The sequence below is a fragment of the Siniperca chuatsi genome, linkage group LG3 (assembly GCF_020085105.1).
Source record: "Siniperca chuatsi isolate FFG_IHB_CAS linkage group LG3, ASM2008510v1, whole genome shotgun sequence".
In the NCBI taxonomy this organism is placed as follows: domain Eukaryota; kingdom Metazoa; phylum Chordata; class Actinopteri; order Centrarchiformes; family Sinipercidae; genus Siniperca; species Siniperca chuatsi.
The window spans coordinates 21057480-21072444 of record NC_058044.1 but is presented as its reverse complement, the minus strand read 5'-3'; the positions used below and the strand labels follow the sequence as shown (position 1 = coordinate 21072444).

The window sequence follows — 14965 nt, the reverse complement described above, 5'->3', positions numbered from 1 at the left end:
GCCCTGCGTGAAAAAAAAGCAGCCCCCTAATGCAGAAAGAGCCAGTCTGGTGACACAGCAAGGGTCCCAACACAGACGGGTCCGGCAAAAAAAATAGCAACGTCACTGGTTGTGGTGGCCAATCAAATGCATGCAAGCGCACATTCCTGGTAGATTACTTTGTAATGTGAACGCTGCATTTCTACTGTTTTACCAAACCTGTTTTTACTAACGCAGCCCTTTCGTAACGCAGAGCTGTTTTTGGTCTGAACGCCTGCTTGGAGAACATTTTGGACCTATTAGACAACTTAGATGTGGGTTGCCAAACTAAAGTGTTTTTTAATGTTGTGGAACCCACTTTTATACAATACCACCACAAAATACTATCAAGACAGTGCCTTTTCTATTAAAAGGCTGAATAGTGTAAACATACGTTGAGGCTTTCTGCAGATTTCAGTGTGTGAAGATGCTGATGTCAAAATATGCTGGAAGATATACAACGCACATTAAACCCCCTAACTGACAGAACAAACAGTACGCGCAGTATCTTACAACAGGCCAGAAACTATTTCAATAATCAGGCTTCTGCTGCTGAATGAAGTATTCTCTTGGGTCATGCACCAACAATCATACTGTTCTGTACATTGCGGTCTGAAATTCACCACAGAGAGGATGGTAAAGAAGCTGAAAGCGATGATTAAATATATAATCAGCTATTCTGTTGAAAGAAAAAAAAACAATCCTGCATCTTTTATCAGCTGCAAATTCCTGCGTTCTGCCTCAATACAGTTACTTGGTCTTTTAAAAGATTTGCTCACATGTATCTATAAATAAACTGTCTTTATTTTCTGCAACTGCAGCTCTTTCATTATCTCATCTCTCTAAAATCTAAATCCATAGATTGACCTTTTCTAGGTACCTCTATTAACTTGTTCTTTATCCATTTTCATCCCTTTATCTTGAGGAATTCTTCCCTTTTTTTACTTTTTAAACCCTAAGCAGCAACATACACTGTAAAACATCCACCTGACACTAAAGACACAATATGCAACTTTTTTGCCTTAAGGCAGGATGTATACTGTTTGTACTCCTCTACCTCAGTTGGTCAGGTATGCACCCCAGCACTTGTCATTCATCTTGATAAGTTGTCTACCTTGAAACAGTTCCTAGCCTGAGGCTGAGGTAAATGGCATCTATAAATCCACCACAGGCAATGAAGAAGCGGAAAGCAAAACGCTGCCAAACTGTGATTCCCACCTCCAACATTACTAAAAAAATATGTACACTTACATCATTAACAGTCTACAGTGCATCTCTTATTTAAATTAGCATAATATATGCTATGGGTAAACAGGTTTCATCTGGATAAAGCCCAAAACTTCAAAACATATTCATACATATTCTACAGTGGATGCATCAGCTAGGTCATAGGGTCTGTAAGCAAGACGAGTACTGCCAACATATCATAAAGGTCAAGGGTTAAGACTTTACATGGATATGACTGATGTAGATCAGTAGAATTACACTTTTGGTATCCTGCTGTTGGAGAAATCTACAATAACCATTTTAGTGTGATCACATAATGATACAAGTTGTGCATGCTGGTAGATATTGCTGGTTAAAAATACTTTAGGCATATACAATCCTGTATACACACACACACACACACACACAAGCAAACTGCACATTGTCTCTCTCTCCCTCACACACACACACACACACACACACACACGTCAGTGCTTACAGTAATGAGCCGCTGCATCATGTGGCCTGCAGATGCTTTCCACTAAATAGAAAATAAGGGGTAGCAGCAAGGAATGTGAAAGTCTCTCTCACATGTACACACACGCGCGCACAGACACACATGCGCTCACAGACACACACACACACACACACACACACACACACACACACACACACACACACCATTAACCTCTGGCTTCAGTAAGGGGAAAAAAAAATCATCTGGAAGAAAAAAAGGAATGACGTACTTCACATTTGGTTGGCTGGAGGCTCAATGAAACGTAGATGTCAGCATTTCCTACAAGGAAGTAAGTAAGTGTGTGTGCCAGTGCATGTGCGTGCATGCATGGGTGCGTGCGTGCGTGCGTGTGTGTGTGCGCGCGTGTATAACACACTTCAGTACCGTGGACAGCTACAGTTTCCTCACAGGGGGAAAGTGGGTGCAGTCATTAAAAACCTGTGTTGACACTGCATTAACTTCTTCTTACCTGTATATGAACCACTAATCACATAGTCCTCTAACCCAATCCGTTTTGCATGTTTAAATGCTTTGTGTGCTGTGCCAGACTTATAGTAGTAACTACAAAACATGCACATTATCAACAATTACTTATGAGAGGCAAATCTACAGTATTCCAATATGCTTAAATCTCAAAACATTACAGCCTACACTTTCATGTATACACACATGCTGCTGGCAGAATACGCTGCCCACCGTAAATACAACACATTTCTGCATTACAGAGTCAGTTTGATTGCACTGCTATTATCAGATGACCTCTGAGTTGACTGAAAACCAGCAGGTAATTTGCTCTAGATTTGACAGGGCAGATGCATAGTGGATTACTAAGTGTGGATGGATTGATAATAATTAGCATTACAGAGCTTGCCACTGTGAATATAATCCTGTTTAAATTGGACTCAAGCCTGTTAGTCTCCTGATAGGTGCAGAGTGCAGCTAAACAGCTGCTGCAAAAAAATAGAAACGTGAATCCTCTGGCTGCAGAATGATTGCACATGTGCTGGGTGAAGTGCAGTTATGCAGTTTGAGTAACAGATTAAATGAGTAAATTGATTGTAAACTAGAATATGAGCATGCATAAATGGATATCTTATATTCCCCATTAAATGTATTGATTTTCAGAATCCTCAAGAGACCAGGATGCATTGTGGCCATAAGATTAGTGGTGTTCTCACTTATCACTTGTAAAAAGCCTTTCCTCTTGTGATATGCTGCTGTTATTTCTCCTTCCATCTACCTATATTACCCACTGCTGAATGCAACAGGTTCAGACATTTGAACAGGGTGCTATCTAAAAAATGTAAGAGTATCTGTGGGAAATCATACTCGGGTGTCTCTGTGTGATCCCAGCATACACAATTGTAAAAATATGCTTCCATTCTGTGCATCTTTGTGAATGTGGGCACAGAAACTGCTTTGTGTGTAAAGAGCAGGAGGTTGTTTAAAAATAGGTAGGTATGTATGATAACACAGGCCATCTTTCTTTAACTACACGCTCTTACGCTTTGATGTCCGCCGTGGAATTTAACAAGGAAATGTCAGCAGTCATCGGCATTGAGAGAGGGAAAAAGTGTCTTAAAAATATGGGACGGTGGGCTCAGGGAGGCAGTGGGTCAAATGGAGATAAAGTTCACGCAGACAGCAACACTCAGGCATACGGCAGCACAGTATGGACCCACACAGGAATGGCACAATCATGCTCATACATACATACATAAATACAATTTGTTAAACCACAGAAGGCGTTTTAATCAAAACCATTTCTTCCCTAATCCTCACTTATCTGTGAATTTATGATGAATTAATACACGAACAATAACACCCCAGCAGACGTACAGTCTTATCCCAGCACTGCAGTATTAAAATTCTTAAACCATGGTTATTATATTAACAGGTTATTATATTTACCAGGGTAAACAGTTTCTAATTAATTAAAACAATATCCAAAAACAAAATTAGAGCTGTTTCTGCTCTAAATAAAACTATATGTGCCAATGCCAATCCCCAACATTATTAAACTAGATACTGCAGCCATTTGACATGTAAAAGGAAAACAACCAATCCTGGATAAATAAGAAAGCCTCTTCCATTTATAAATCTTCAACCATAAGTTCAGTGCCATTAGTGCCAAAATCAGTCAAATAAAGGAATCTGTTTTGTGTTCAAACTTGAATAAATCTTTACTGCATCATTACTGAGCATATTACAAAATATCATTAGCTGTCCATCGACAACTGAAACAGGACCACTCTGTTTTGTGCCTCTTTCTGTGAGGCCATTGGGCAATGCTGCAAATCATGAGGACTGCTTTATGACAGTACTGATTTTTTTAATATGATTCTTGCATGTATGTGATGAAGTACCTTGGTAATTTGCTGGATTAGTCAAAAACAGACATTCCTGTTTGGTTATTTTATCCATTAACAATTTGTCACCTGATATTGACATATATCAAGATACAAAATTACATATGTGATCCATATCGCACAGCCCAATTATTGATGTGGTGTGCGATATTGGTGATGTATTAATTTGTTCTTATTATGGTAACCCCATATGGGAGAGTGAAGTGGTCATCCAAATGTCTGTAGAATCACTAAAAACAATCCAAACATTAATTCCTAAGACTCAGGAGGGTTATTAATATTCTACACCAGCCATTGATTTCTTTTGTGGCTTGAGTAAACCGCCAAATTGCAAATAAAATGCTTGACAATGTGAAAATGAAAAATGTGAATACATTTTCTAAGCTACTAAAAATGAGAGAGGCAGACCACACAGCAAGAAGCACAGAGAAAAAGGAGCAGAAAATGATCCAACTCAGGAGTTCTTTCTGGAATTTCTCCACACGGACCCATTAGAAACTTTTGAGCTACAGACCCTCTGACCGCTGCCTGGGTAACAGAGCCACAAACATATTAGCCAGCACAAACAAATCAACCAAAGAGTAAGGGGAAAAAAGGCCTGAAGACCCAGGAACAGTGGAAGCATAGAAATGAGCTCAGTTGGCACTGTATCAATATGGGAACCAAAGCGTTTCCAAATCGCCCCTCTTTCTTTCTTTTGGAACACCACAGAGCTTTCTGGGAAGCAAAGAATGGACTTGATTTTCCAGGAACTGGCTAATTGGAGGTTGATGGTGATTGCCATGGTAATGGTGAAGGGTAAAGGTCAGAGGTGAGGAGAGGTGCCGTAAAGCATGTCAGTACAAGTGAGGATGCAGACAAACAGTAACAAACAGTAGCTTTTTTTTTTTTTCATAAACATTTGGACCTTGAACAGTAATCATCAGAAATAAAACACAAAAGTATGCACACTACTGCAGGCACACATACACACAAAGACCTTTCAGCAACTAAATTAATGACAGTCAGCAGGGTTACAGTATTTCAGGAATGTTGAGCAACAAGCTAATTTTGTCACGTTAACACACCCTTCTCTTTCCTGTTTTCCAGATTTCTCAGTTCTGACTGGGCTCATTGTGAGTGGCCTCTACCCTTATAGGCTGCATATAGGTAAGTGTTTTTAGCCTGTATTGTGGTTTGGGTTAAACTACATGAATCCCATGATCCTTATTATTTCCAAATCCTCTAGTCTAAGCGATTTAATCTGGGATTTCCATGAACATTTCCATCAACTGTCACATTATGATACTGTGAAAAACCACAACACAGCAGTGGTCATGACTCCCAGAGTATTCATTCAGTTTCAGATTCCAAGTTAATATTTTAAAGCACTGCACCAAAAATCAGCTGAAAACAGCACTGATCATCCATCATCCATGACCAATCACCTGTCATCCATTAGCAGTAGAGAAACATTTAATGGAACCGAGTGCACGAAGTAAACTACGTCACACAAACTGTGTCTCCGTTAAAACAACTGACATTTGAAATGTCATTGAAAAATAAAAGACTTTGTGAATGTCGAAAGCAACATTAAGAATAAAAACTTTTTGTATTTGGCAAGTTGATACTGATCTCTATTGTGTCAGCTCATTGCAGCCATTTTCACGCCTAGACAATAACACAGACAAAGACTTGGCAATAGTCCTTCCAACCTTGGGTCACATTGACATTATGCAGCAAATTGTCAAAAATATTCTGTGCCAGTCTCTCATCACCTCTGGGTGTGACCTAAAGACAACTGAGCCTTTGGAGAGTTTTAAGCGAGCAAATTTTGCGGAGAAAGAGAAAAAAAAAAACTTGAATTAAACCCCATTAAACTGGCTTGAGGCTTTCTTGGAACGTAGTAACATGCCACGCAGGCCATGTGACAGGACAGGCTGAGGGCTGCAGAGTCCGCATGGCAGGCTGACACAGGGGAAAGTGTGTTATTAAAGCAGTAATGGGCTCTCCTTTACCTCGCCACCTGCAGGTAGATCAATAGAGCTCTCCTTATTGAGTGTCCATTGCAGTGGCTCCCTAAGGGGAGGTGACTGTGTGAACGTGTGTGAGCGAGAATGAGACAGCAAGACTTTGTGTGTGTGTGTGTGTGTGTGTGTGTGCGCCTGTGATTTGGATGTTTTGTACCCATTTCTCTCAGCTGTCTTGGAGTAAAAACTGATGCAACAAGAATCTCAGACATTTCCTTCAAGGCACAGCGAGACATTGCTGAGTACAGAGCCCCTCTGACATACTGCTGAGTAACAAAAAAAAGTAAAAATCACAAGTCTGCTTCTATCCCCTGTTGCCCAGTGTTTCCTCACTGATTCACAGAGGCCCCAGAGCCACTGAAACTGCACTAAGACTGTGTAACTCTGACATTCTCCAAACACAGGTTATTCATGAAAGAAATCTGACTGGAAATGGAATTTCATCCCATCTGTTAATAAAAAATACTATGCTACAACAAAAAGGAAATTATTCACACTGGAGACATATTCACATTTGAGTATAAACCAATGGACAAACTCCTTAAACCTATATATTTTTCATATCAACATCAAATCGACTGTGTAATGTGAAAGATGTCGCTCAAAGTGCCTTAGTCATGGAGAATTATCACACAACTTTCCAGCTTGACAGAACTTTTTTGCCTTTTTTTAGCCTTTTAGTTAATTGTTGTTATTCATCGTATTGTTCAGTTGCTTTAATCAGTCCCTTCACCCAGCAAAAAAGCTTGATACACCAACTGTATGCTATCTCCCAGCAACAACCAGCAGACTGACAAAGTTAAGCTAACACCAAACAAAGATAAACGGCAAACAATGTTGTAAAAGAGGAGTTAAAAGGGGTTAAAAAGGACAGTGAATATTGGACTTACATTCCTCATGAATGAAACACTCAAAATAAATGCTCATGTTCCATTGCTTCTGGATGTAAAAATAGGGAAATGTGTGCTATTAGCATTAGCCATTAAAACTTTATAAAGGCAGTAGGATGGTAGCAGTGTATTGGTCAGCTTGTGTTGATGTTTTGCTGCCCCCTATTGGACAAAAATCAATTACTTCTGACAACTTTGCTCTCACACGCTAAGGGCAGACGTCTGCTGTTGTGTAATCCACCACAAAGAGTGACATTTCATCCACTGAAGGTATGAAGAGCTAACAGTCCTGCTGCGATATGGCCCATATATAGGCTGGCAGACAGCGCAAGAGAGAAAGAAAGAAAAGGGACACTGCCACCAAGCAGACATCTACTGGAATAAATGGATTAAAATGGACTGCAATGGACTTACGCAGCTAAACAGAACTGCATTACAGGTTTGCAGAGGTCGGGGGGGGTTCTGAAGAAGTGTAAGCTGGTGCCTGTGAACCATTTGTCTTTGTGTGTGGAAAGAAAGAGAGGAAAAGAGAGAGCAGCAGAGAGAGATGGAGGCACAAGGTGGTGTGGCCAGAAAGGCCGCCAAGACAAGACATTTCAGTCCTTGTAAATCACTTGAGAGACATTTATTACTTAATGGCTGGCTGTCTTCAAAGCCAGCAGTAGCCTGGGATCACTTCTACAAAAGGAAACGTTGATTTAGCTCATCCCAGGTGGAGACATTTTTTGAAAAACAATATCTTTGGAGACGTGAAGCTCTGTTTATGACCAGTTTAAATAAGTATGAGCCCAGTAAAAAAAACTCAATGAGCGACTGCATTAAGATTGCTAATCTAGCAGTTAGCCTGGATGTTATGCAGCTCCAACACCGGTGGCCAAATGTTGCATTGAAGAAGTAGGAGTTTTTTCCCTCAGAAGCAAGGACAGTGGAGGGCAATAAAAGAATATCTTTCCAGTCTACATTCACAGTAACTAGTAAAAACTGCAGGAACATACCTGCATCAGCCAGTACCTTGGGATTTTCAGCTGTCTCTCTTTTGTTTGGTCAACAGACATAAAGAAGCTGACTCATCAAGCCATTTTGATTCTTCAGCAGCCAAAATGTCAAACAAACAGCAGCTGGTACAGTATGCTGATTGACTAAAAAGGCTTCTTTCTGAATGTCCTTGACCTTCTGTCTGTCTGTGTTTCTGAGGCTAAAGGAAAACGAACCGTGTTTCCATAACAGTGTCGCCAACAGGCACCACTGAGCCAAGGCCAAACACATACAGCAGAAAGAAGGCAGAACATAAGGTGAGTAGACAAAACAGTATTAAAAAGCGAATAGAACAGACTGAGCCCATGGAATATGGACACTCATACACACTTTGCATTAGTGAATTTTGTGTCACAAAGCATAGATAATGTTCAATTTTGAAAATACCTGGTGATGATTTTCACAGCAAGCTCACAGTTTCAAACCAAATGTATGAACTGTGGCCAACAAACTGTATATCTACAAACCCCCTGCAAAATACAGTATAAGCATGGCATGCCGTCTCTGTTTGAGCTAAAACAAAAGGCAGTGATGTGAAAGGAGAAGATTTTTTACCACAAACACAGAGTGCAGTTTCCCTCATTTCGCCTCAAACTTTCCTGGATGGTAAACAACCTAACAGACACCAAGACTCCAGTGTGTATACATAAATGTTTTACAGTGAGATTTCTTGTGGCTTGAGGAAAAAGGTTTGTTGCAGGATGTAGAATGCAAGAATGATGTTTATATGAGGTTTCGAACAAGACTGGTTCAAGCCCAAATTTAGCAATGCATACTACAATATTTAGTGGTGTCATCATGAGGTCTACGATCACACACCATTTTCTTAACTCTGGAGAGAGTTAATTTCATCTGTGCAAATACAAATACAAATTTAGAATTCTATCCCAATCATTCATATCATACATAATAATCTTGGTCTTGATTTAATAAGTCTGTCATTTAGGTCACATTAATAGTTGATATCCTCCAAATGTTGAATAAATAAAAACAAAATGGTGCTCCCTCTCTCTCTCTCTCACACATACACACACACACACACACACACACACACACACAGAAAGACTTTTCACCACTAAAGACAGCTACATGAAAGTGCCCATACCCATGTGTGCACACAAGTGATTTTCCATGACGTTGAACCAATTTGTGGTTTCATAAATCTGATCGTAAATTTAAACAAAGACTCATGGCCACTATTTTAGTTTTACGTTGTACGACTGCAGCCTGATGACCACAAACAAGCCACACGTAAACAATTCCTGCTGGAGGAATGTACCTTATGTCTCCAATGTGAGGAATAATAACTTTTGAGTCAACAGGCATGAAAAAAGAAGCATATCAGAAGGAGAAAACGATGTTGGTCTTGACATACCGACATACCAACTGTCTGGATTTAGTGCTTGGAAAACGGTTAAGACCTTAAAAAGTAGAGGAGTTGGTACTTTTTTCACAAAAAACAACAAAACAATATACTGGATATTTTATCCAACTGCTTTTCTGGCTTTCTGTACATACCAACATCCTAGGGTAGAAACGTACTCCACATGTACTGTGTTATATACTGTATTTGAAGCCAACTTGGCACCACCTCTGCTTTCTACAATTACTTCCACCCAGCTGTCAACGTTGTCAGAACGGCTGTAACTCATTTCTTGCGCCACCCCCCCACCCATCTTTTTTCCTCCTCCCGAATTCCTCTCTTCATCCTCTCTTCCTTCTTTCTTTCCTTCTCCACATGTCTTCACTCGGAGCAGTGAAGCCACCCAGCAAAGGAAGGGGGAAGGTAAACAAACAGAGAAGGGAACTTGACGTTCAGCCTCAGCATACGGTTCAGCCCTCTGGACCGGTTCCCACTTCCCTGACCAGCTGCTTGCGTCATCCATCTGCAAACATGCTGCAAATGTGCTTTTCACACACACATACTCACAAACACACACGATTAGGGTCAATCCCAGAAGCAGATATAGTAAATTTATGCACAATGAGAGCCACAAGGTTAATGCTAATCCATCTAGCTGATACATAATGTTATCTAGGCATGCAAGTTGTTCAGAAAACACCAACTGCTCAATGAGTGCAGCATACACACAAAGCAAAGAAAAAACAATTACCATTATTATATAATGGTATTCAACATCATAATATTTTTATAAATAAATCAATGTAAAATGATCAACTGACATGAAAGTAAACAATAAAAGTTAAGGATTTTTTTTTGAATGTTTTCAACAGATTAAAGAAAGAAAGGTTCACTGCATCACCCCACTGATAACAATGTTTGTAAAAGAAAATGACCTCCGTACACACAAGCGTTTTAGCACCGTTTCAGAAATAATTTCTGTCCATACTAACATGCCTGAAAACGCATATCACATGACCATTCACATATACTGGCCAGTGTAAACAGGAAGCAGATTGTCTACTCTGCAGTTGGTTGCTTAGTTGCACAAAATACTACGAACGAAGACGGCAGTAGTTGCTTGAAAAATGCTGAATTTAACTGCACAACAGCTGCTAGCATAGACAACAAGGTCAGCAACGCCTGTAAGTCGTTATCCATGTTGAATAAACCACTGGTAGTCAAGGTTTTCTTCCGGAAAAGGGTCACGTGATGGGGCGTGGCAAATCAGGGAAGGACACGTCGTGGTAAGACCCAATCAGGAAGCGTACGTGGGTGTCTGTGTCGTCATTTTCAAAAGTCTCTGTTTCCGCCCGTCCAGACTAAAATGCAATTCCGGAGTTTTCAAACTAAAACGGGGTCAGCAACGTTTTCAAAAGTCTCCATTTTAGGAGTTCGAAAACACCGGAGTGGTGTGGACGCTAGGCGTAAATGTAGCAAAAGTTATGCGTTTTAAAACAAAAACGTATTAGTGTAGATGCAGATGGAGGGCCAAGTGTCATCAGCTTCACAGTAACAGCAAAATGAGGGAATGCAAAAGGTCCTCTATTAAGGCCTCTTGAGTGAAGCTTTCAGAAATATGCACCTCAGTCCAGTTTAGCCTCCCACTGACGTCAAAGCCCTATTAAGGCCAAATCAGCCCAGCAGCGACGCCTCTCTTCCCCCTTTTTTTCGAGGAAATCACTCAGCTTTTTCCAAAATATCTGCACTGCTGATTCTTGGCCAGCGTGTGTAAGCTTGTGGACCGGAAAGTATGTGTGTAGCTGTGTGAGATGACATCACTAGGAGTGCAGAGGGGAAGGAAGTTGGGAAGAGAAAATGTTTGGAGTTAGACAGAGACAAGACAGAGCCATATCTTATTAATTACCCAGCAAAACATTCCTGCCTCGGAGAAAGGTTAAATGCTGGCTTGGCTCAGTTTTACTACCGTCGCCTTCTTTCTTTCCATTTCTCTGTCAAACTGATAGAGGCGCTACTGTACATGTATTACTTTAACCTCAACATAACTACATTCAATTCAGAACATCAGTAACATTAGTCTTTACCATAAACAAAAGAATGCTAATCTTCAAATCTAATCAGATGATTAGCAGCCTATAAAGTATGTTGAATTTTACACTGTGGTCCAGGAGGTCAGATTCAGTAGAAAATTGGCTGCATTGCTGTCACCACAGCACAAGGTAAATTGCTTTAAAAAAACAAAAAAACAAACCAGCTGTTCCTCTAGTACAAATACAGCTAAAACAAGCTTCTCACAATTACATACGACAGAGCAAAGGGAAAAGCCTTAGGAAAAATTGCTTCCAACTTGTTCGACATCTTCAGGAAAACTGCAGACACCAGGGAGCCCGAGGCAGTGCGCGTATCAGCAACCTCTTTTAAAACAATAAGGGCACTGACGACAGCTAGACTTCACACTAAATTAAATGCATCTGTATGAAGTCATCACGATCAATGGATTCAGTTCAACTTATTCTGGATCTCAATCCAAATAAAAAAAAGCTGTTTTGACTTTGTTGACCTATAATATGACAGAATGGCTGGTCATATACATACCAGAAGCAGTCCATTTAGCTTGTTAAGTTTATTCTGTGGTAGAATAAAAATTGCAATGCAAGCTAGCTCATTAGCTAGTGAAGTACTGTACTACTAGTTAACAAGATAGCTTGCTAGTTTCTGGTAGTGGAGCTATGAGACTTATGTAACTTTTCCTGAAGAGCAGCCACTCAATTACAGGATAATGTTAAATGGTAACACAACACAAGTAGAGAAAAGTGATAAAGTCAGCAAATAGACTCAGTAATGTCAGTTGCACAGCAACATCTATCTAAAGTTTGTTAACATTAGCTACCATAAGCTACTGGTCTGAGTGTAGTGAGTGTAGTGTGTTTTATTGCTTGAATGAATTCTACTTTTTGTTTGTAGAGAAAGAATGTGTTATTTCCTCTTTCACACGCTCGCTTTAACAACATCAACATGTGCAAGAACCATGCTTTGCCAATTTCAGCTGTGACCAGGCCTAAGCGGCAGGTTTATTGGATGTAGTCTTTTATTTTTTTAAATCATACAGAGTCCTTCAGGCAAATCTTTATCAGACGGAGTCCTTCTTTCTTAAATGGAAAGCATGTGCACACATATGCCCATAAAAACACACACAGAGGAAGGCCTATGCAATTCAGAGGTCAAGATTAGAGGAAAGGCTAATTAATGAACAGGGAGAGGATGTACCTTTTATTTTCTACACTTGTCTGTGTGTATGTGTCTCTGTAAATCAATATTGTACGCATGTAGACATTTATGCCTACTGGTATTTGTGAGTATGTATACAGTAGTTTCGATGCAACACTTTTCATAAAAAGGCACTATACACAATAGAAAAGGATTCAACACCACCTTCCATCCCTCCCCCCAGCGAATTCTGGGATTGTGGAACAGGGCTTTGAAAAGGGTCGTCCTCAGGAGAGAAGGATGTGGGATGAAAGTGATTCATACGCACACAAAAACACACAAGCATGCACACCGAGAAAAGAAATATGTGTGGGAAGTGATCAGCAGTGTCTTAGCACTAAACAAACAGTACATTTTTGGGTCAGAAAGCAACAAGCAAGAGAGTAAAAAATAAGCACAGGGTGATCAATACGGGATGAATCATGTCAGTGACTCCATGCAGCCCGTAGAAGCTACAGAGTTTAAATCACAGATACTTCAATCACCAAGAACAGGGATTTCTGTGTCCACACAAGTAGGGATGTGAACCCTTACCTATAATTCCAATTCTGCTTCAGTACTAGTTTTGTCCGATTCAGCAGCAGTTCTAAAGCAGACAAATAACAGATCTAACAGAAATAAAAGAAGAAATAAAATATAAAATGAAAATAAAACAAACGGAGAATGCATTTCAGTAATTGTAACTGTAATAGTAATTGCGATTTCTGGAATTTCTGAGGGGCTGTGAGGGGCAGCCGGCCTTTAGCTAGAGCTTAGCAGGCTGCTTGTTAAGACTTCTTTAGGTCTATTTAAAGAGACGGCACATCTGCCCCCTGTTTGCCTTTCCAGGGCTGTAAAACCTGAAAAGTGAAAGGAAGGTGGACCGTGATGAAAGAGAGGGGAGATAGTCTTTATGAGATGCACACTTAGATTGTTTGCACCGCAGACTTCAAATGAACAGAATGGGACTTATACATACAAATCAACCTTCTCAAGTGTTTTTTTTTCCCCTTTCCACTAGCTGGTACACTTAAGATGGCTGTCAAGAAACATTACACTGTTGTTATGGAAACTCTATGAAACAGAAGCACACACAGTAAGCACCTTAAAGCTTTGCAGGACTTTGATACCTAGAAATCTTCTAAAACACAACACGAGTCGACTGCACACAGAACACGCATGTTCACTAACCAAGGTACTGGTACTTGAATCTTTATAAAGAAGGATACTAAAGAGAGAAAAAGAACTAATAATTTCTACAAAATATAGAAATATCTACTTTTCAATGAACTTGATACCTACATGTTTCTTTTTAAGAGGCAGATAAAATAAACATTTTTTTATTTTGATTACTCACCTGTCCTGTTCATTATGACATGAGCTCATATGGTCAGGCCCACAATATTTCGACTGAAAATATAGCAATATTCTTTACTGAAAATATATGGACAAAAAAAATCACTCGGCACAGATTCACAACCAGAAACTGGTCTCTAACATGAACTGACACTGCTGAAGTGAAACCACCTCAACATGTGTGTTGTGTATTGCTGCTTACTATATTGATTCTGCTTCTTATCAAATCCTAGTTCCGATTCTTGGCATATTATTTGAGTAAGAGCATGGTATTGCTAGTCAAGGTATTTTGTGATTGTTTCTGGTTAAAAGTTAAAATAGAAATACGATCTATGGCATAAACATGTTGAATATTCACAGTTTCTGGTCTGGGGGGCGCATAGTACTTTTAATGAGTGACAGGCAGGAACTAATAACTCCACCACAAGAATGTAACAAGAATCCCTCTGTAGTTGGCAGTCTGTCATCAACACAGCACTCCACTTTGTAGTGACAATTAAAATTCGTGTTGCCTCATGTCATATCACAGTGTCTGCTGAAGTATTTCATAAGCTCTTCTACTTGTTAACTTTTAATACTTTGGCATCAAATCCCAAGGTCGTGGCTTTGATCACAACTCAAATGCTCTCTTTCTCTAGTAGACTGGCCTCTGCCCTCCAGAGGTCAATGAGTGCCAAGAAGTCAAGAGTTGAACTCTCTCACCAGTGTGTTGTCGTCACAAGTCTGTCCTAAAGCTGCCATAACTTCTTTGCAGGCTCTTGCCCCTGTGAAAAACAACCCCTATTGGAGGACTGTTGTCTGTCCAACACACACACAAATTCTAATTTAACTGGGAGAAGAAATTTTGATAGCAAAGTATCATCCTTAACTGTACAAATAAATAGCGGGAAAAGTGGAACAAACTGTTCAAAATAGTACTTAGTAGTAGTACTTCATTTCTTTTAGCACTTAAATGC

The 14965-nt window shown here is 39.9% G+C and overlaps 1 protein-coding gene across 4 annotated transcripts in view; it reads right to left on the bottom strand.

Moving 5' to 3' along the window:
* The window catches only part of LOC122873480 (cytoplasmic phosphatidylinositol transfer protein 1-like), a 73269-nt gene that overhangs the window by 41642 nt on the left and 16662 nt on the right, over positions 1-14965 (bottom strand). The window contains exon 1 of one of the 4 annotated variants that reach the window (XM_044190226.1): positions 9563-9779. The exons of the other annotated variants lie outside the window; for them this stretch is intronic. Coding sequence (XP_044046161.1) covers positions 9563-9568 — 6 coding nt within the window. The 5' untranslated portion in view covers positions 9569-9779. Of the gene's footprint in view, positions 1-9562; positions 9780-14965 lie in introns of those variants that run through there. 4 annotated transcript variants of the gene reach the window in all.